Source organism: Phodopus roborovskii, unplaced genomic scaffold (assembly GCF_943737965.1).
Source record: "Phodopus roborovskii unplaced genomic scaffold, PHOROB, whole genome shotgun sequence".
In the NCBI taxonomy this organism is placed as follows: Eukaryota; Metazoa; Chordata; class Mammalia; order Rodentia; family Cricetidae; genus Phodopus; species Phodopus roborovskii.
In genome coordinates, this window is record NW_026126460.1 from 10,715,760 (window position 1) to 10,737,812 (window position 22,053).

Sequence of the window (22,053 nt, forward strand, 5' to 3'; positions counted from 1 at the left end):
CTGAACCCCAGAAAGTCCAGAGAGCTTCATAATCTATGTGAGTTCCTACAGAAGAAAAAAGAGAGGCTGTAGCCCAGTGTTAGGAAGCTTGTGATGGGCATCTTGTGCAAAGTAGTCAAGGAAAGTCAAAGCCTCTTGGGAACAATGTTGTTCAATAGTTGCAAATAGAAGCAAGAAGCTGTGATGTGGAGATCTGGCCAGAATCACTGGGAAGAATGGTTATAGATGCTTGTGAGCCACCATGTGGGTGCTGAGAATCAAACCCAGGTCCTCTGGAAGAGCAGCCAGTGCTCTTAACCACTAAGCCATTCCTCCAGTCCAACTGGGAAGAATGGTATGGGAGCCATCAGCAAAGTGTTTCAAGACAAAGCATCTCCCCAACTTGTAGTGTAGACCCATGTACTTAGCCCTGCTGAATTACTTAATTGTTTCTTCCCAGGGGGGAACTGGAAATGAATATTTGGATCTATACTGTATCATTTATGGTTTAGTAGAGGTACCAATGCTCAGGTGAAGTGTGTAATTACTGGACCATAATTATCATTAACTCTTAAGTAAACCACATATGGCACCATAAATTAAAGACCAATCTGTCCCAGAGAGATATTGAATTGAGCCAGCATTCCAAGGAGCAGAGCAGCAGACTAGGTAGTTGTGGGTGCTGTCTTCAGTTTTCAGGAGAGTATTATTGTTACATAAGCAGTTCTGGAGGAAAAAAAAATGGCAGTGAGTCACATACAATAAGCAGGAAGTTGGATTTATTTTCTTTCCAAAGCTTGTATCTCATTCTTTCTCTCCTCCCCTTTGCCCTCCCTCCTTCCTTATCCTTTTCCCTTCCTCTCCTCCTCTTCCTTCTCCTCCCTTCCTCTCCTTTAGGGCTGGGGATTGAACCTAGGGCCTCTTGCATTCTGAGCAAATGCTTCATCATTGAACCATTCCCCAGCTTCTCTATTCTTTTCTTTCATGGAAATTGTTTAGTGGGTGTTTAGTCATTCTGACTGGAGAGACAGAATATGTTCTTACTTTAGGACAAAAGAATTGGAGAGAAAGGGGCCCTATTTGGAGTTGTGCAGTTTGGTGATGTAGGAATTTATGAGGAGAAAGAGAAAGGTGAGTCACACCTCAGCTACTAGATTAATGCATCAAATTAAATGTTACCATTCAGGAAGGCAGCAGAAAGAAACTGCTTCCATGGCAACTGTTGTCATAGTTGGATTCTTACTCGTCTTTCACAAACTACATGAAAGCCAAAGAATACAGCTGTTGTGATACTGGCAACGCTTTACTCATCTTTGAATAAAATTGCTGTGGAGGTTTGTAGTTTTGTCTGTTTTTGTTGGCACTGGAAGTTGAATATACAGAAGGAGAGTAATTACGCAAGGGTTAGAGTTTAGGAAATGTTTAATGTAAATGTCCAGGGGTGCTTTGTTAGTGAGGTATTCACAGAGCCCTCCAGGGCCGCTAGATAATCACCAGGAGGAAATTTCCGTGGCCCCTTTCTCTCTCCTCATAATATTAAATATGGTTTCTTTTCTTTGGCTCTTCTTTAGAGTCTCCAAAGAAAATTTCATCGCACATGAGTCCCAGTGTATTTATTGGAACGTCTGTTTGGGTCATCACTGTTGCTTCTCTTCCTCTTTTGTTCTCCCGTTTTCTGTACCAGACTTTAAGGGTACCTCGGGTTGAAGGACGATGAGAAAAGGAAGTAGATGAAACCGGAGTCTCTATAGACGGTTAATTTGAAACAGAATTCTTGCAGGAGATTTGCCAGAGGTCTTGTGGATCTATAAGCCCATGCTTCCCTTTCTCTTTGTCATCAGATTCAGTAATTGAATACTGGCTGGGTTGCTTTTAGACTCCATGTTCTCTCTCTCTTGGTGAGGTTGGCATAAGAGAAGGAAGGCAGACTGCGACCTGCATCTTTTATTGGGAGATGCTGCCCTGTGGCCTGTGAGCTGCAAGTGCTTGGCATTTCAGTAAAATCCTCCAAAGGACATGGCTTCAGCTTCCTAGTTTCTGCTAAAGATAGATTGATTAGCGACATACATTAGCATTTTTGGGGTTCATACATTTATCACCTCTATTGATGTCATGGACTCATTTGATGATGCATTGTCAAGTTTGATTCTCACCACTGCAGTTTAATGCCCCACAATGGAAAACAGTCTGTGTTTTGCTTTAAAAGCATGTTTCTGATGCATCGATTCATTAGCAAACACTAGAAACACTTGGCAACTTCATCCTATTAAGTCCTTGAGCTATCCGGATTCTACTAATCTTTATATGCCCAGACTCCTTCATAAACTGGCGTCACTCTTTCCAGTCTCAAAAACTCCCTTCAAAGTCTAATATCCTTGCCCACACCTCAAATTTGATGAGTAATCATGATTGTATGTCCCAGGATGATACATATTTTTGTTACTATTTAATTCACGCATTATATTTTGTACTCACTTGCTTTTCATCTCCTGTCCCAGGTGATCCATTTCTTTAACGCGAATCTCAATTTTTCTGTAACTTCACATCTTCCAACGCAGCTCATACAAGGTAGATTTTTTAAAATCTAAATTTGTTAGTGGGTTAACTCCTAATACTGTGCATTAGAACACAGTAGACGCAACACATGGATATATTCTCTTCCACGGGCTACCTATTTAAATGTAACTTGGCAGGAATTGTTCAGCAAATTACCTTAATTTGCAAAACTGCCTTCCTGAAACGTTTGCAGCTGTTTTACTTCGTAGGAAAATGATTCATATTGTTTCAAAGACACAGCACTTGAACAAGGTCAAAGCATAATCTATAATGGTAGTGAGTAATAAAAATATAACATTTTCAAACTTTGCATAGTATAAATGCACATTGGAATTTGCTAGAAGGTAACCAGATATACGGAGAGGGAACTTTGAGGTGAGCTGAACATTTCTACCTTTTCTAAAATGTTAATATATTATTTTTCCCTCTCCTTTCTCAGTCTATGTTGCTTTTTTTCTAAATTATTTAGCTGTTTCAACGTGATCAACCTTTACTAGTAAGTTTCTTGTTATATTATGATCTAGTTTAATCCTGATACACATCACTGTGGTAAGCTATTGTTATTTGTATTTTAATGGCTAGAAACTATTGAGGCTTGAAGATTTAAGGACTTCTGACATGGACTTGGCACTTCTCACCGAACTGAAGCTAATATCGTTCACTCCTTTGATGTACGACCTTGGACAAGAATGTGATTTAACTGTCTTCTTCTTTTTTTATATTTAGTTTAGAAGCAATCTTATTTTGCATGTCAATCCCAGTCCCCTCTCCCTTCTATCCTCCCATGCTCCCTACCGACCATCCTACTCCCCCATCCAATCCCCAAGGAGGGTAAGGCCTTTCATGTGGAATCGTCAAAGTCTGTCACATCATTTGGGGCAGGGCCTAGGCCCTCCTCTGTTTATCTGGGTGAAGAGAGTATCCCTCCTTAGGGAATGGGCTCCTAAAGCCCATTTGTGTGCTAGGGATAAATACTGGTTTCTCTGTCAGAGGTCCTATAGATTGCCCAGGCCTCCTAACTAACTGGCACTCACATTCAGAGGGCTTGGTTTGGTCCAATGCTGGTTTGCCAGCTTTATGACTGGGGTCTGTTTATTCTCCTTGGTCGGGTCTGCTGTTTCTGTGAGTTTCTCCAGCCTGGTCTTGACCCCTTTGCTCATCACTCCTTCCTCTCTGCAACTGGATTCCAGGAGTTCGGCTTAGTGTTTAGCTGTGGGCGTCTGCTTCTGCTTCCATCAGCTACTGGTGAAGGCTCTAGGAAGGCATTTAAGGTAGTCATCAATCTCATTATCAGGGAAGGGCATTCCCAGCAGTTCCAGTCTTAGGCATATACCCAAAGGATGCACATTCATACAACAAGGACATCTGTTCAACTATGTTCATAGCAGCATTGCTTGTAATAGCCAGAACCTGGAAGCAACCTAGATGCCCCTCAACTGAAGAACGGATAAAGAAAATATGGTACATTTACACAATGGGGTACTACTCAGTGGGGGAAAAAACCCAAAAAACCAAACAAAGAAATCTTGAAATTCACAGACAAATGGATGGAACTGGAAGAAACCATCCTGAGTGAGGTAACCGACTCACAAAAAGACAAACATGGTATGTACTCACTCATATATGGATTTTAGACATAGAGCAAAGGATTACCAGCCTACAATCCACACTGCCAGAAAAGCTAGGAAACAAGGAGGACCCTAAGAGAGACATTCATGATCCCCTGGAGAAGGGGAAGGGACAAGAGCTCCTGACCAAATTGGGAGCACAGTGGGAGGTAGGAAAAAGAGGAGAAGAGGATGGGGAAGGAGAATATGAGGGATCAGGAAGACTGAGTCATGGAATAATAGAGAACAAGAAAAAGAGATACCATAATAGAGGGAGCCATTATAGGTTTAAAGAGAAATCTCACAGTAGGGAAATGCCCAGAGATCCACAAGGATGACTCCAACTAAGAATCTAAGCAATGGTGGAGAGGTCACTTAACCTTCTAACCCTTAATTTTTTTTCTTTATATGAAAGTAGTAAGAACCTATGCCCTTTCAACTTCTTGGGCATTCTGGGTAGACATGACGGTGCCCTGGGATGATTAAAATCTGAGAAGGGGATAAATATGTCACTTAAAAATTGTTTCTATTTTTAAATTATGTCTGTATATGTGTGTTGAGTGTATGTGAGTGTGAGTGCAATGTCTGAGGAGGTCAGAGAGGATGTTGAATTATAAAGGGGGTGAGCTGTCTGATGAAGGTGCTGGGAACTGAACTCAGGTCCTCTGTAAGAACAGCCAGTTCTCTTAACTGTGAAATCACCTCTCCAGCCCTTTATTAATAAGTCACTTTTAATGTTTCCCTTAACATATTGAAGAGAAAACCATTTCTAGATTATCCTCTGCCTCCCAAGCCACAGTGGAGTAGAACGTATACAAGTAGATAAAGAGGTGTGGAGACCTTCTGTTCTGTTTCTCAGTTTTTACTGTTCTGAAATTAGGTTTTGTAAGTGGGGAAATGTAGACTTTCTATTTCCCAGTTTTATTTATAGTGATAGGTACACTCCAGAGAGCTCAACTCCCACAAAAGGCAGTGAATACTGTGTGAAACATGGTTTCTCGACAATGTGGATATCTCAAATGACCTTTTTTTTTTTTAAAATAGGTGGTAGCTATATCTCTCCTTTTTAATGTCTACTAACTGTCCTTGAATATGTCTCAAGAAGGCTCACTGTGTCTCTTCAGCATATGCAGTGTGCCTGACACAAGCTGCCATTGCTATATCATGGCATTGTGTGATGGTAAAGCATACAATGGCACCTTACCTAGGATGGGATGGGCTTTGAACGTTGCTTAATATGGATAGCATTAGGTGCCATCTACTAGAAAGAAGGAAAGGAAAAAAGAAAGAAAGAAAGGGAAGAAAGAAAGAAGGAAGAGAGGGGAAGGAAGAAGCCAGAAGGACAAGAGTACTGCTAAGACTCATGAATTGTCTCTAGCGAAGGAGGTTTGTATTATTGTGCTTAGTGTTTTTGTTTATGGAGTTCCTGCAGTTTCCCTGGGCCAGATTCTTAGTCACAAGAAAAGTAGTGAAATGCTGAGACAACAGCTGTTTCCAGTCCTTCAGGGTGGTGATTCTGAGCCCACTGATGCACTCCTGCCTGTGAAATGATTCTTCTTGCCTATAAAATTCTGTGTCCTTCCCCAGTGCCATTACTGAGAATGTCCTTATAAAAGCAAGGGTGTTTAACAGATGTCCTAAAGGAGAAAACAGCTGACCTCTTGCGGGGTTCACCAGTTCTCTCTGAAGTAGTCTGAGGTGCTCATTTTATATAAACCTCACCATGTCATCCCTTCTTTTTAAGAGAGGAACAAAAGTTTAGGTGGCCTTTGTATTTTCAGCAATGTTTAGCATCTTGTCAATTCTACACTCATGTTAGAGCAATCAGAAATGGTGTACTGTCTGTCTTACACAAAACCCTACTCATATCTGCTCTTTGTCTAATTTCCTACCACTTGGAAGGTGTGTGTGTGTGTGTGTGTGTGTGTGTGTGTATAAAACCACATACACACAAATATATGTATATATTTATACGTGTAAAATGTATGATTCAGGCATGATTTTTTTAAAAAAAAAACTATATAATCTTGGCACTTGGGATGCAGTGGCAGGAATTCAGGCCAGCTTCAGGTACAGTGTGAGAGTCTAGCCTGACTGCTTCAGAACTAGCCTCAAAGCCGAGTGTGGTGGTACCTGCCTTTAATTCCAGCACTGGGGAGGCAGAGGCAGGTGGATCTCTGAGTTTAAGGTCACACTGGTCTACAGAGGAGTTCCACGACAGCCAGAGAAACCTTGTCTTGGAAAAACAAACAAATAAATAAGTAAACAACCCTCCTCCAAACCCAAATCAAATAAACCCTCCCCCAAAGAACTTTTCTCAAAAGTAAAAAAGACATGCACACATAAACGTGCAGTAGTGGAGGACTCGCTTGACCTGATTATAACATATATTTCAAAATTTAAAAATTTAAAGCTGTACAATTTTGTTATTAAAATCTTCTAAATGGGAATGCGTGTGTGATACCAAGGGCAATATAGGAATAGCAGGAGGATAGGGAAAGCACGCTTAGTGTGTAGAATCTGTGTTCCTTTGTTTTATGAAGAGCAGTGGGAAAGTAAACTGAATGTAAGAAAAAATATATTCTTTAAAACGGACACAGCTCTATTAAGTGAACTTATAGTTGTTTTAAAATAATATGAGCAGGGAGGAGATGAATTGTGGAAGACATTTATTTTTATAAAAACATGTGCTACCTTCCTGCTAGAAATGTCAAATTGTTAAAATATCTCTAACCATAAAGATAAGGAACCATTCCCCCCCCCCCCCCCCCGAAAACAGGCACATTGTTGCTGTTGGGGTTATCTCAGCTCTTCTGGAGAGTGATTGATTTGTATATTTGGAGAGTGATGATGGTGGTGGTGGTGTGAACTAGACACTGCTGAGTGAACTCAAGGTGTGGACATTTGGAGGGAAGGTGGCGGTCTTGACCGCACATGCACATTTGCCATCATAAGTCATTGAGCACTTCACACAATGCCTTCCAGTGGGCAGCCCACCTTTCCAGACCCATTGACTTTTACTCTGCAAGTTATTTGCTACAGGGCATGTGTGGTTTTTAAAAATGCAAAAACAGTTCTCTGTTCCCACCTAATTTTTATGGGTCCTATTTTTGTAAATACGTCTTTGTTCCCATCATAAGAGGAGTCTTACTTCACTTTCTGAAATTTTGTTCCCCTCATAAGCAGAGTCTTAGTTCATGTTATGAAACGTTATCCTGGGAGCGCTTCATTGGGGAAGTTGTCCCATAGTTGCTGTTCTAAGGCTACTTTGAGTATGATTCAACTGTGGTAGTGGTGGCTGCTTAGACATTGAGGCTGGGGTTCCCTGGGACTATGCCTTCCAACTGCAGACATCTTTATCTATGAGGAGTCTTCATAGGTGCTTGTGCCATGAACTTCCTGAAAGGGCAAAGGGCAAACCCAGTGTTACTTGCATTGGATTTTGTGACACTGAAGCTTGTCGTGTTGACTTGGGGTAAACCTAGCAAAAATCAAGTTGTGTAGTCCTAGCAGTTGCACAAAATGGGTTTGCTGTGTTTACCACCAGGCTACCCAATTTTCCAAGGGGATCCTCTTGGTGTTTATATTTGTCTCATTGCTTGTTTGCTAGAACGCACGCTTTTTCTGAGTTGATAACAAGTTCTTAGAGTTTACAAAGTAACTCTAGGAGATTACTTATCAGCTTGGTTAGGCCAGGTTGCTACAAGTGGACATTGCTCTGCTACATAATATTTTTATGAGGAAAATATGCTTATGTACTTATAGTCTCAGGAAATAAGTGCTAGATTTTTAAAAAGTTTTTGGAAACCACAGCTGAAAAATCTCTTGTTTATTCATCTGTATAAATTAAGCAAAAATTGATGGTGTAAGATACAGAATGAAGTCATGTAAAGACTATGCAGTTTGTCCTGACCATTGAGAGGATTTACTGCAAATGTCAGAGGCCTCACTTGACAAGGCAGGCATTTCCTATCTTTATGTTTAGATGCAGGAACCTCTGATGTATGTGATGATCTTGCTCTACATGGTTTGGACTTTGGGATGGAGGCTGATGGTATTAGGGTAGCAGGAACTACTTACTGGTTTGTATTTAAAATTTAGTATGTGTTAATTGCCTTTAAAATTATATTTACTGACTTTATTGAGTAACTGGCAGTTGCGACTGACTGAAGTGAAGACTATAGTTTTATTGATGGTGTTTTTATGGCTGCGGCAAGATAATAGCCTTGGCAATAAATGTTTGGTGAGTTCTTTGAAGATTTGGATGGTTTTGAGAAAGGGTCATTAATCTATAATCATTTGCAAGATGTCTGTGACAGTGCTTACTGTCCTTGGAGGGGATGGAAGGTTCAAACACCTCACTGGAGAGAGGAGGGGAAAACTAAGTGTTCCTGCATCTCTGAAGATCAGAGTTCACTCCTAGAGTGTGTATGATGGAGGGTGATTGGGATGCCTTTGAAGAATGGGGAGAATTTGATAAATAATAATGGCAGAGAGGACTGAGAGGAACCTGGAGTGGCAATGGAGGGAGCTGGGAATATGCAGTCCTAGAGGGGATGTCTGGTGTGTTTAAGTTGGTCTCTAGTTACCAGGCAAAGAGCATTTCATCTATTGTTTGGTACCCCTTCTACCTTAGGAATGAGTCTAAATTGGTGTAGTTGTTGTCTTTTTTTTTTTTTTTTTTTAACTTGATAGGATAACAAAGTAAGACTTTACGTTGGATAATACTTTGACAGCTCTTCATTGATTTATTAATTTACATTAGTCAGGGAGCTTCTTTCGCCTATGCTAATCTTTTAACACCTGCTAAATATGATTCTGGCTTAGATGGTATTATTGTTGGGTTTTGAATTAAGGCGTTGTTTGTGAATGTGTGACTCTTAAATGGGGATGTAAATGTAATCCTCCCAGGGGGTTATACTCCAAGTGCTTTCAGATGTCAGAAGGCTGTGCCATCACATTTTGCTGTCACAAAGAGAAAGCTCCTCTTCCCACGGAAGGGCAGAGTGCTGACATGATTTCTCATTTAGGTGTGCAGCAAACTTCACTTGGGGAACAGAATAGTCCAAAGTCAAGCCTTAATTAGAGTTTTGCTAAATTTATCATGGTCACTTTGGAAATCCAGCAGGACATGCTGCTGATTCTTGCCTCAGTGGGTTTGTGCTGGAGGATCTTTTATTAGCTCTTTGCTGCTCAAATATGTAGGTCTTCCAACAGAACCAAGATGGGACACCTAGTCCTTTAAAGAAATCCAATGATAGATGAAGATGCATTAAAAGTCTACATAAAAATGCTGGTCTTGTAAATACCTCATAAGGCTCCTTCTGTCTTTTTTGCATTTAGGCTGTCCATCTGGCCCAGGCGAGCTTCCAGATCGAAGCCTTTGGCTCCAAGTTCATTCTTGACCTCGTACTGAACAAGTAAGTATGCAGCAAGTCCTCTTAGGAAGCAGGGACAGTAACTTCATTTCTACGGCTCACCAAAAGTGTCTGTGCTGAAGCAACTGATGTTTCCTAGTTGATTATGTGGCAAAGAATACTTGAAGGAGTGTGAGAAGTCTAAATAGCGACTGTGTCTTTATTTCCTTTCCCTGAAGGAAGACATTTAACATGTTACATGTCCCATTTGAGTTGTTGATAATTTGATGCTTTCATACATATAAAAAGAAGATTCTGATTGTCACTTCACCTGTGATAGTGTCCTTCCCACTTCAAATATCCACCCCTTCCCCTTGCAACTTTCCTTTCCATGTTCATATCTCATTTTCTTTTTCTGAGACCAACTGAGTTTAACCATAATTTTCTATGTGACTATGGGGTTTGAAAATATCAATGGAGTCTGGTGGGCTTATTGGTTGGCATATAACCAAACACATTACCACCCTCACCCGGAGGCAGAGGCAGGCAGATCTCTGTGAGTTTGAGGCCAGCCTGGTGTACAGAGTGAGTGCCAGGACAGGCTCGAAAACAATACAGAGAAACCCTGTCTCAAAAAACAAAACAAAACAAAACAAACAAACAAACAAAAATAGCCAGTAGCCCTATGAGCCCCTCTCTGATTCATGATTAGCTGTTGATGGGCCCAGTCTTGTCATATTACGATTTTAAAAGGAATAAATATATATTTGAAGTAATGCTAGTTAATTAAATGCCAACTGTAGTAATCAGTATATAAGAAGCATAATAAACTACCAACTGAAGCATAATTAGACTTCAGTCTAGAAATTTCTTCCATTTTACTTTTTATAATGCAACACACAACTTATGTAGGAAGAAGACAGTAAACAATGACTCACAAGTATCTATTTTGAGAAGGTTTTTTTGCTTCAGGATTTGCACTAATGTAGATCCTTTGAAACTTTGTGCTGATGAAAATCTACCCCATTGTCTCTGTGCCTGTGTTTATATTGATGTTTAAATGCTTCATCCCAAGTCAGAACAGTTTGTATAGTTGTCCTTGTGCGAAGTATGTGCAAAAGCTCTTGCCTTATCCAGGGCTCAAGAGGTCACGTCAAACAGGCATGGAGCCTTTGGTGAAGGTGTCTTCCTAGATGACTCCCTTTGCTTATAGAAAGGCTAGATAGAGTTTTCATCTGTCATCAGTAGTTTGAACAGGGCTACATTGTATAAAAAACTATTACTTAATGCTACCCGACACTGTCATGCAGGTGACCGCATGACATGCGGAGGAATTGTAGAAGACTATTAAATTTCTTGTGTGCCAAATTCTGTCAGCTCTGCAGAAAAAAGTTGCGGAGTAAGCTTGGATGCTCCTTACTTGAGTGTTATTGCAGCTTTAAGTCAGAATGAGTCAGCAGGACTCTGAATTTCTGTGTTAAAGATATTGCAGGTTTTCTTCCTTGGTTGAGTTCCAGTTCACCATGCTAGGTCAGCAGTGTGCCTGCATAAAAGGTTGTCTTGCCAAGTCTTAGGCTATGCTGAGTACTGGCATGTGGCTAATTTTAGTCTGTCTCAGCCCACTACTTACTTGGTGCTGCCTGAGGTGGAGGTTGCTGTCAGTACTGCTGTGGACTTTGGAGGCCAGCTATGCCTACCCACTGCACCACCAGCTGCACCAACTGCTGTGTATTCTGAATATTAAAATGCCATGACCAAAGCAGGACCTTCCAGTCAAAGAAGCGATGTCTGAGAAAGGGTCACACGGAATATCCCAGAGTACTTAGAGTTATAGGGGCAGACCAGAAAATGTTAGTAACATTTAACACGCAAAGGAATCGGATTGAATACCTATTGTGGATGTCCTTGCTGGAGGAATTGAGTCTAGCTGGGGTTGGTTGAGAGATAAGGCAACTTTAGAAGAGTGTGAAGAGGTCATACTCTGGTAGTATGACCAAACCCAAAAGTGAGTGCAAAGCCAGTTGGTATAATCAGTGAAGGAAGGGTTATTACTTGCAGCACTGGGGATAGGATGCCTTCCCAAAAGCAGTGTCTCTTTGTACACAGAAGGCTAGGAGTTTTGTTCTGAAGATGCATCCATATTCATATTGGAAAGAGGAGTGAGTCAACACATGTAGACTCTTAAGCATCACTGAGCATGTTCAGCAGGAGATCATGTGGATAAACTTCTTCATAAACCACATGTTCAAAAATGGTGGATAGGAGCATCCAGAAAATATAACTTCATTATAATGAACAAAGTTTACTCTGGTCAACTGGAGGATAAGTCAACGATTTTGCTTGGTTTTAAACTGGTGCTGTATCTGATCACAATAATAGAAATCAACTTGAAAGGATGTTAGTAGCCATTTAAAGGGACAGCATCTTATTTTGCATGTACCTAAAAGCACTAGTTTTGCAGCTAATCATCACGCCAAGGAGAGGCAGCTCTTTTGGCTGGAGGAGTAAGAAAATCCATCTTAGAAGGTAATATTGGACACCTACCTTATAAGACAGGTGGTTATCCTCCTTGGGAAATGAGAGGAAGAGGGAGAGGGAGAAGATGGGGAAGTGCATCCAGGCATTGAAAGGTCTCAGATTTTGAGGTTCAAAAGAGACACAGAGATGAATTGTCTTTTTGGATAAGATATTTACTGAGGAAGCATTGATACCACAAAGAAATGGGTGGGTGTGGTGGGGTTCTAAAGGGAGTTAAGACCCAAAAGGCTAAGCCGCGTCCCTTCTTACATGTTTCTATGAATGTGGGCGGGTCCCATGCTTTGAAGTTGATGATTAACTCACAATTGGTGCTTGTAACTAGGTTGTTTCTGATGCTCAGGCAGCAGGGGAATTAGGAAATGTTAAGTCATTCAGTTAGTGTGTGTTTATCATATAGGATAAACAGTAGACCCCCTCATTCCCCCACTCCTCCCCCCACATTGCAAAATATCCTTGGTAAAATTCCTTTTGGGGGAAGTGAGGATTCCAGACACATAGACAGCATGGCAGGGTGCCCATCATTTCTTTTTACAGCAGATGAAAAGGTGTATAGAAAAGAGGCTTGGGTAGCACGTAGCCCTGTAGTAGCCCTAGATCTGTAATAGCGGCATGTACTAAGAAGGCAGGACCATGTAATGTTGGGCATAAAGAGGGAGTTGGCATTTTGTTGAATTTTTCGTAAGTTACAAGGGTGAGACAGAGGGAGATAATTCTGAAGATCTAAGCCCTGAATAGCTCAGCTTGCCAGGGTTAGGAACCCAGGTCCAGGCGCTTATATCATCAAAAAAAAAAAAAAAAAAAAAAAAAAAATCAGTACTTAGGTTATGGGTGTTAAGGACAATAAGGGGTTTATTCAATGATCAAAGTATGGAAAAGAGGAACTTGGTTAACAAATTTGTCTTTGAGTGTCAAGGAGTTGAAGAATTTCGGGTGGCTCTATACTGAGGGAGACTAAGCCACATAAAGAGTAATACTCCTGGGAGTAGACAGAGAATGTCAGGAGCTCAGAGCTACCTCTTTTCAATCCTTCCAAGTCTGTTGCTTCGTGGTGTGGAGCTGAAGGAGGAGGGGAGTGATAGATAGATAGATAGATAGATAGATAGATAGATAGATAGATAGATAGATCAAACTAGACAAATCATTTCTCATTGGTCAGCCTGTCTGTTTGCAGAGCTGAGTATCAGATCCAAAGGTTAAGACAGGAGGAGGAGGAAAGGAAGAAGGAGGAGGAGCAGGAGGAGCAGGAGGAGGAAAAATAACCAACCAAACACCCAACTGAACAAAAACAACACACTAACAAATGCCACACAGTATATAGAGAAAGATGCAGAGCCTTTCCTTCACTTTCAGCTCCCAGTGAAGAGTCAGCAGCCTTAGAGTTCCAGGAAACCGTTACAGTCAGAGCCCATGGTAGAACCAGGGAAGATTAATAATGTGTCCCAGCTAGCTGTCTGACGTTCAAAATTAGTGATCTCCATGTTGAGTCAAAAGCAAGCGAAGCTCGAGTGTTTAAATTGTTTTTTCATTGATAAAAACACATGGGCAATCCACTGTTTGTGCTCAGGTTCTTAGGAACCATTCCTGAGGCTGTAAAAAGTCAGGGGCCATAAACAGAACTCTTGCTCTCCGGCAGTGCTAAGAAGCATAGGCAGGGGTTACTTCTGTGAAATCTTCAGTTGGTAAAATCATTAGAATTGGCTTGACAGGGATGACAAAGCAGGAAAGAAAGCCCATAGAAGTCTCTTGATTAGACAGTTTGTATCTTGAGGGTGGTTGACCAAAGCTGCATCGGAGAAATGGGAGCTGGAGGGAGTCACCTTGCGAATCACTTCTGAATAAACATTAATGACAAATGTGTCTTTAAAGGAAGGAAGAGTGGTGGAATTCAAAGAGCTGGGAGATGGGGAGAGGCGGGGAGAGTAACCAGTGAAGGAGATGGGTGGCTGGGGAAGTAGGAGGAGAATGGGCAGAATAATGATGTTGACAGTTTCAAAACTGAAAGATGTGATTCACACCATTATCTGCAGTTGAATGCTCTGGTAAGTTAAGAAGCAGTAAGCATCCCTTGGATTTTCCAGTTGGTTTGCTGCTGGTGGTTGGAGGAGAGCAGTTTTAGTGAAGCTGGGGAGGCAGTTACAGAGCTAGGGGTGAACGAGAGAACATAACTCAGAGACAGCAAATGGCCACTGGAGGAAGGGCTGGGAGAAGAGTCAGAGGAAGGTAGCAGTGTTTCCGTGACAACGGAACAAGCTGATGAAGTGGGAGATGGAGCTGATGGGTGAGGGGTTAATGACAGGGAAGGGACAGTCTATGGAGCATATACTTAGATACCACTCTCCATTGCATTGAAAACATACTGTGATTTGTATGGCATGCTTTCTGTTGCCCCATAGCTGCTCACTGGTCACTAATTTAGAAAATAACAGGACTTGCAGGTAATTGAAATTTTGGATGCTTACAGTTCCAAGCCTCACATGTTTTGGTGGAAGCTCCACCCTGCCTTACTCCTCCCATTCCAGACCTTGCCCCCAAAGAAAGCAGCCAAGGGTCATCTCCCCCTGAGATGCTCAGGACCACTCCTACAGGCTATTTAAGGCCTGGTCCCCCAACCTGCCACGTGGTTCACCCTCATGGTTTCTCCTCTTCCCCTGGGACCACCCAGGAGTGCTTTGCTCATTAATTCAGCCTGATCTGGAGAGAACTTAATACCCGGGTAAGAAAACATTCCAACACAGGTGGCTCCAAGTCCCCCAGCATGCTTTCCTGTTTATTTAAAGGTACATACCTGTAATCTCAGCACTTGGGTAGCAGAGGTAGGAGAATCACTGCACATTCAAAGCAAGTCTGATAAGCTGTAGGCCAGCTAGGGCGACATAGAAAGACCCTGTGATAAATAATGAATCAGTGCTTGTACACTACTGACCTATACGCAGGACAGAGGATGAAGAATTCTCTCTGTGTACTCAGACTGGACTAGGTGGCAGTGCAGAAAGCTGTGGTGGACCAGGAGGCATGGAGAGAGGAGAGACTGTGGGGTTCAGAGTGGTACACCAGGCCCATGGTGCCATTCTCCTGTGCACAGAGCATCGCTGATTTGCTGTCATGTTCTTCTTTTCCTGGGGTGCTATGTTGGTTCATGATGATATGTGCAGGGGAATGGTGCATGGTGACAGTATGAGGATTCAGATGACTTCAGGGGTCGCAGGGTCTCTGCGTGGGTGAGGATGGCCCCAGTAAAGAGTTAAGTAAGTAAAAAGGGCAGCACTAAAAAGAAAAGTGTTACTATGCTGTATTCAGAAAGGTACTTCTGTATTTGGATGAGATCTTTGGTTGGATTTTCTGGGACTCAGGGGTGTTCAAGACGAGTATCTAGAAAGCGCAGATTTACAGAAACATATGCACACAGCAATTTGCTCATTAAAAGCAGTTCATGCTGTACTCTTGAAAGAAGAAAACAACCACACTAAAATAGTTCCAGTTAGGTTAAATAAAGAACCCGACTTTCATGCTGACTGACATGGTTAATTCATACTTCAGTTAGTCAACACATTGAGCATCTAGTTTGTGTACGATGCTGTGCTGAGCAGCATAGGGAATTCACAGTGAGAGATTTTCCCCCCCTTCCCAACAGCCCACAGTTAAAAGAAAAAGAAAAACAGAATCCAAAATAGAGAAATGAAATTAATATGTATGCAGATGCTACTAAAACAGGATGGATCAGGGAAGGACACACCAGTTGGTTATCCAAAACAACTGGTCAGCCTGGAAAGCATACAAGTAACATTATATATTTATTTAGCAGGTTGTATTTATATATTTAGGAACACACACACACACACACACACACACACACACACACAGAGTTATAGGAAAAGAGGCCATAAGTTTAAAAGAGATCAAGGGAAAGGGTATAGAGGAAATCTGAAGGAAGAAAAGGGGGAAATGGTGTATATTATAATCTCAAAAAGCAAATAGATGTATATGTATATATATATATGTATACATATGTATATTAAAAACAATCTCAATTAAAAACAAAAACATAAAGAGTCACTGTGACCCCTTGGTGGTGAGAGAACTTTCTCTCTGTGAGTGAGATTTTACTGAGTCTTGAAGGGTGCCCTTTAGAACATGGATCCCTGGATAATGGAAAAGCGAGACTGGGAAGAGAAGACTCTCCTGAAGTGAGAACACTTGCTTTCTATGCCACTGCACTCTCGGATCCTGCCTGGCAGTTACCTAACCACGAGGCAAAGGAGTTAGATTTTGTTCAGCTGCAGGCTGCTGTTGGTTGTGGGCTGCTTCTGGAGGAAGTGGCCCTTCACTGCTTCCTCCCAGGTAAGGGCAAACACTCTTAGGCCATTTCTCAGGTATTTCTTCAGCTGCTGTGAATCCTGTGGTGAATGTTCAAGACATTTCATATTTTCAAAGGATGCCTTCCACACACCAGCTCCTGGGGTTGGAAGCAGGAGTGCTAAGGCTGAGGGAGGGGGCTTCGTCAGAGAGACGCGAACCCACAAAACAGCAGACCAAAGGCCAACTACTTTCTGGGCCTTTCTTCATTCTAAAGAGGGTTTCAGCTTTGTTCTGATTAATGCGTTTTTCAGCTCTGCAGATTTCAAGGCCTGAGCTTCGTTTTGGTTTAGGAGAAGCAGCACATGAAGAAACAGCCCCCTACCTCCTTTTGCTTTTGTGAGTGAATAAAACCAGATATGATTGTCCGTGGACGGGTATGTAGCGAGCAGACTGACTTGTGCCCAGTCCCGGCTGTAGTGTCCTCCAGACCTTGCATTCTGGATTTACTGACTCCTGTCCTAAGATGGCTGCTTTGTGTGAGTGCCTTAGCCTTTCTCTTCTCTCAGCATGTGAATTTCACTGCTGACTTCCCCTCACCCGTTTTAGAGAGCTCAGGAAGTTTGCAATCTAGACTTTCTACCTCAGCCCTGCTGCTGAGGTCACTCTCGGGGTTTTAGTCTGAGGACATTAGGGTAGTTGATGTTCACAGTGTACGGAGTCCATTTCAGGTTCTGTGTCTTTAGATGTTGCTTCTCAGGGCAAATGCTTTTTTCCCTAAGTTCAAAGGGTCTGCAGAAGGAGGAGACTTCTGTGTGATACTAACAATGGTTAGACCGTCACCTACGCACTTACCCATAAGTGTTTAAAGTCCTTTAATAACCCATTACAGGCTATGAGTTCATCTCCTCTACTGTTGGGCAATCTGAGACCTGTGAGACTCGGTTGCAGTTTGGAATTCCAGCCTGGCTGTCTGATGGAGCTATGACTATTCCTCTGTGACTATTCAGTGATTATAGCACCGAGCTATCAATTTCCTAATTAGCTGGGTAAAGTTCTCATGCTTTCATATGTTCATGTGGATTGAGGAGGAAAGAACAAAAGAATCTTGATCAGTTTTTAATAATATAAACAGCATGCACAAGACTCCAGTTGCACTTAAAATGGCCCCATACATGGAACAAGGTCATTGGTCACAAACCGACTTCTATCTCTAGCCTAAAAATTAAAATACAATATCTTTGTGAACTTCAGTGCCTCACCATGTAGCTAAGGTTGGAGTAAGGTCTTTTAAAAGATAGTTAAAAGGCAGTCTTTTGGGGGAGTCTACAATTCAGTATGACTGCTTTCCTCATAAGAACAAGAAATCTGAGAGCTCCTGAATGTACATAGAGAAACCTCACAAAGATCAGGAGTCAATGACACCCATAAATCAAGGAGAGGCCCCCAGAATTTAACCAGCCCTGCCGACATGTTGTTATTGGGCTCCCATGACTGAGGAGATAATTTTGTTGTTGTTGTTGTTCATTTGTGTAAGTTACTGTCCTGGTACTTGGCTTACAGACTTTGCTACAGACCCACCATCCTGATCCACTCCAGCCAGATATGCAGCATTAGTGGTGTTGTTAGTAAGGGAATCTGTTTGTGTCTTACAGCTGATTATCAAACTGTCATTTCAAGCACTGGTTTGAGACTGTGGCCTCTTTTGCATTTAGATATTTTAGGGAGACTGGAACTATTTTGGTAAATTCAGGAAAAAAGTTTCTGAAATAATAAGGAATCTCGAGAAGCAGTTTCTAAGGGTATAACTCCTGATTGAATGGTGCCACATGTAATATGATATACATGGAATATGATATGCATGGATTACATGTTCACTGCCCAGAACAGCTGTGGAAAGTTTCCTCCTGTCGAGGGTGGGGGTGGAGAAGGGGCTGCTAAGGGGTTTCTCATCCTCAGACATTCTCTCCTGTTTTGTTCTGAACATTTTGACCCCAGGGGTCCAGATAGCTCTGATTTTTGCCATGCTTTCTCTGAGCAGATAAGACTTAGCAGGTTTCACCCTGGACACATCCGCCTGGGAAGCTAAGCCCGTGTTGGATGCTTTAGATATCACATACTTCTGATGAGTCTTCTTTGTGTTGGTGGAACAGGTCCAGACATGGGAAAAATTTAGAATAAGAAAAGTACTCTCCAAGTATTAGCAGGCTCTGGCTTTAGTTATTTACAGTGATTACCCCAGCTGCTTAAAAAGGGTCCGAGAATAGCTTTCACAACTAAATACAATGATAACAGCAACATTAAAATACAGTCACAAGTGTAGCACGTGTCTTTCATCCCAGCACTCAGGAGAGGCTATGGCAGGCAGATCTCTATGAGTTTGGGGCCAGCCTGGTCTATACAAAGAGGTACAGGTCAGCCAGAGTTACGTGATAGAGACAACCAGTCTCCCCAAAACAAAAGAAAAAGCCATACTGCAAACATAGGTATTTCTCTCCCTGCCTTCCCTCCCTCTGATCCAGGGCTTTGTGCACAGAAGTCAAGTCCTCTTCCTCCAGTGTGTGTACCGAGTCTTGATTCCTACCGACAAGATCTAGCTAGTGCTTGCCTTCTGTTTATTCTAAGAAGTCCTTCGCTCCCAGTTCATGCTGTCTATTGACAACAATTGTCATGGGTGAATCATCAAGGCCAGGAAAATCTGGAGTTGTTTTTTTTTAAGATTCTGAGAGGTGATAAAGTTGTGATGGCCCTAAGCAGAGAACCCAGCAGCTACAGCAAAGAGAAAACACAACACTTAAGGGCTTTTATCAGAATCAAAAGACTTTAATTGCCAGTGGCATCTCTGGGCACTTGCCATTCAATACAGGATATAAAACACAAACCTGGGGACTATTTCTTTACTGCTAGACAAAAGGAGACCCCATGCCGGTAACCAACCTGATGTGAAATATGGCCAAATAAACCAGAATTTTATCCACTCTTCAGAGCACTTACTGGTTTCATACATAAAAATTCTAGCAGAAGTGAGTCATGACAAAAGAGGAAAAAGCACAGAGGGGTCCAGGCATTGAGGATGAGTTAATTGCAGTAGTTACTGAAGCTAGATCTAAATTGATTGGGAAAGGCAATATCCCGGGTTGTATAATTTTTATTATCTGATAAGAGTTCATCTGTCTGTCTACAGATAGAAATATCTTTCTGCCAAGGAGGAACTTAGCCCTTTGGTCTGGTACAGTAAGGCATTTATCAGCATTATGGTTAATATGGACAACCATCATTTTTGCAAAGGAACAGCAATAATACTTAAATGGGCTTCTCATTCCGACCTTCTGTATGAGCCGAGTACATAGAGTTCTTTCTAACCACAGTGAAATGACCAATAAATTTGCACTGATGGAAGGAAGCCTTTCATAAACCATCCCCAGCAGTTTTATTTCATGATGTTCATTGCATGCCTGCTAAGTGCCAGGCAGTGTTAAGATCACAAGAGAGGGATCTTTTCCCCACGAAGCTTACAGGATGGTGGAGGAGAAAGATAAGCCTATAGGCACTCAGTGAACGTCCTAGAAGCACGATAGTAAAGAATACAGGGTGCTTTTACTCACATAGGAAGGGCATAAGTTAGATTAAGGGCAGGAGTGGTTGTGGAGCTAGATGTTCATGGAAATTGATGTTTCAAATTATACCTCAAGCTTGTTTTTAAGAGTTGTCTAGGTAGAGACTTGAAAGCGGAGATCTGGATGCTTGGAGTAAGGGAAAATGGAGGTCCACGAGATAAACAAACCTACACAGGGACTGCTAATGGCTGCTGGTAACAGATCCCAGAACTTTCCGTCATCAAAGCCTCCAAGAGGCTAAGTTCATGTACAAAGCTATTGCAAAATACCTCAGAACAATCAAAATTTATTTCTGTGGTTCTGGAGGTAGGAAAATCTGAGTCCAGGTGTAAGAAGAGGATTTGAATGTGGTCAAGAACATCTGCTTCGGGATGTTGCTGCACCAACTCAGGGTAGAAGGACAAGGTGTGTCCTCACACTGGGCAAGAGATGGAGGCTGAGGCAGCTCTCTGAAGCCTGTCTTGAAATGGCATTAATACCATTTTATGTGGGCCAAGCCCTCACAGCTTTGTCATTGTCCCAGTGCCCACCTCTTCATGCCATTACCTGAAGGTTAAGCTCCAGTTTGTGTTTTGGAAGGACACGTGCCAGCTGTATTTGAAAAGCCCCATAGATGTGACCCTCTGAGAAATGAAACAATATAAAACTCACCTTTTCATATGGCTTTGCTTTTTATAATTCCTATTCCATGCATAGATCTAGCCCTAAACAATGACTTAATAAATTTTCCTTGATTCTGTATGGATTTATATAAAGACACAGCTTGATAATCAGAAAATGACTCATTAAGAACCTTGGTGGTTGTTTTTGTTGCCAATAAAGATTGCATCACTTTTAGAACTATTCCTTTTGGTGATTCACAGACCATATTCACTATAGAAAATCATTTCTCTGCTCTTTTCAAATTAATTATCAATTAGAAGGACCAATATTAGAATCCTAACTAGAGCTTGTTATGATTTGTTTATTAAAATGCACTTTTCAGAAATGTCACTTCTAATTCATCTTCTCTCATGATGTTCATATGTTTCCTGCTCAGACTGTTTTAAAAGAAAAAAACCCATACAGGCTTAATTTTTTTTTCAGTAAAAACTTTTAAGCTTAATTTAAATAATTAAAACCATATTTATCCTTTTATAGGGATACATTTTAAATAAGAGGCTAAAAGTTTCTAACACACCATGCATCATACATTTTGTTTTTTTCTCTTGTCTTCTTACCAATCTAGTCCATACATGCAATAATTTAGACTATCATATATGACTAGAAGGTTTTTTTGGTTTTGTTTTTCAAGATAGGGTTTCTCTGTGTAGCCTTAGCTGTTCTTGGCTGTCCTGTAACTTGCTCTGCAGACCAGGCTGGCCCCCAACTCACAGAGACCTTGCCTCCACCTCCTGAGTGCTGGAATCAAAGGCATGCACCACCACCGCCCTGCTTGTGACTAGGAGATTCTTAGACAAGGACAAACTAGATCTGTTAGAAATTCCCGAGAGTTCTGATTTTTAACATCCCTTCTAGTTTTATTGAAATGTAGTTAACGAATCTATAGTGTTTATAAATATATACAGTGCATTGTTTTGATGTCTATATATATTGTGAGTTAACCACTAAACTCAAGCTAACAGACATACTATTTGATCCATCACTAGAATCTTTTCCTGTTCCCTTTCTTCCCCTTCTTTCCTTTCCTCCTCTTTCTTTTCCCACTTCCTTCTCCCTCTCCTCCTCTTTTCTCCTCCAGTTCCCCTCCCTCCCCTTTCTCCTGCCCTCCCTACCTCCCCCCTTCCCACCCTCTGTTGACTCTTCAGAGGGGTTAAGGCCTCCAGTGGGGAGTCAACAAAGTCTAGCATACAGAGTTGAGGCAGGAACAATCCCCCCACCCCCCAATCATGGCTGAACAAGGTACCCCACCATAGGGAATGGTTTCCAAAAAGCCAGTTCATGCACTTAGGATAGGTCTGGTCCCACTGCCAGCCTCTCCCCCACACCAAAGATCAAGTCACATGACTGTCACTCACATTCGGAAGGCCTAGTTGGTCCCATGCAGGTGGCCCCCACCCCACCTTAGTCTGTGAGCTCCTACTAGCTCAGGTCAGCTGTCTCTGT

The 22,053-nt window shown here is 41.8% G+C and overlaps 1 protein-coding gene across 1 annotated transcript in view; it reads left to right on the forward strand.

Moving 5' to 3' along the window:
- Adam23 (ADAM metallopeptidase domain 23) overlaps nucleotides 1-22,053 on the forward strand; it is a 139,279-nt gene that overhangs the window by 22,386 nt on the left and 94,840 nt on the right. Inside the window, exon 3 of the mRNA XM_051190344.1 lies at nucleotides 9,486-9,562. Coding sequence (XP_051046301.1) covers nucleotides 9,486-9,562 — 77 coding nt within the window. The remainder of the gene's footprint in view (nucleotides 1-9,485; nucleotides 9,563-22,053) is intronic.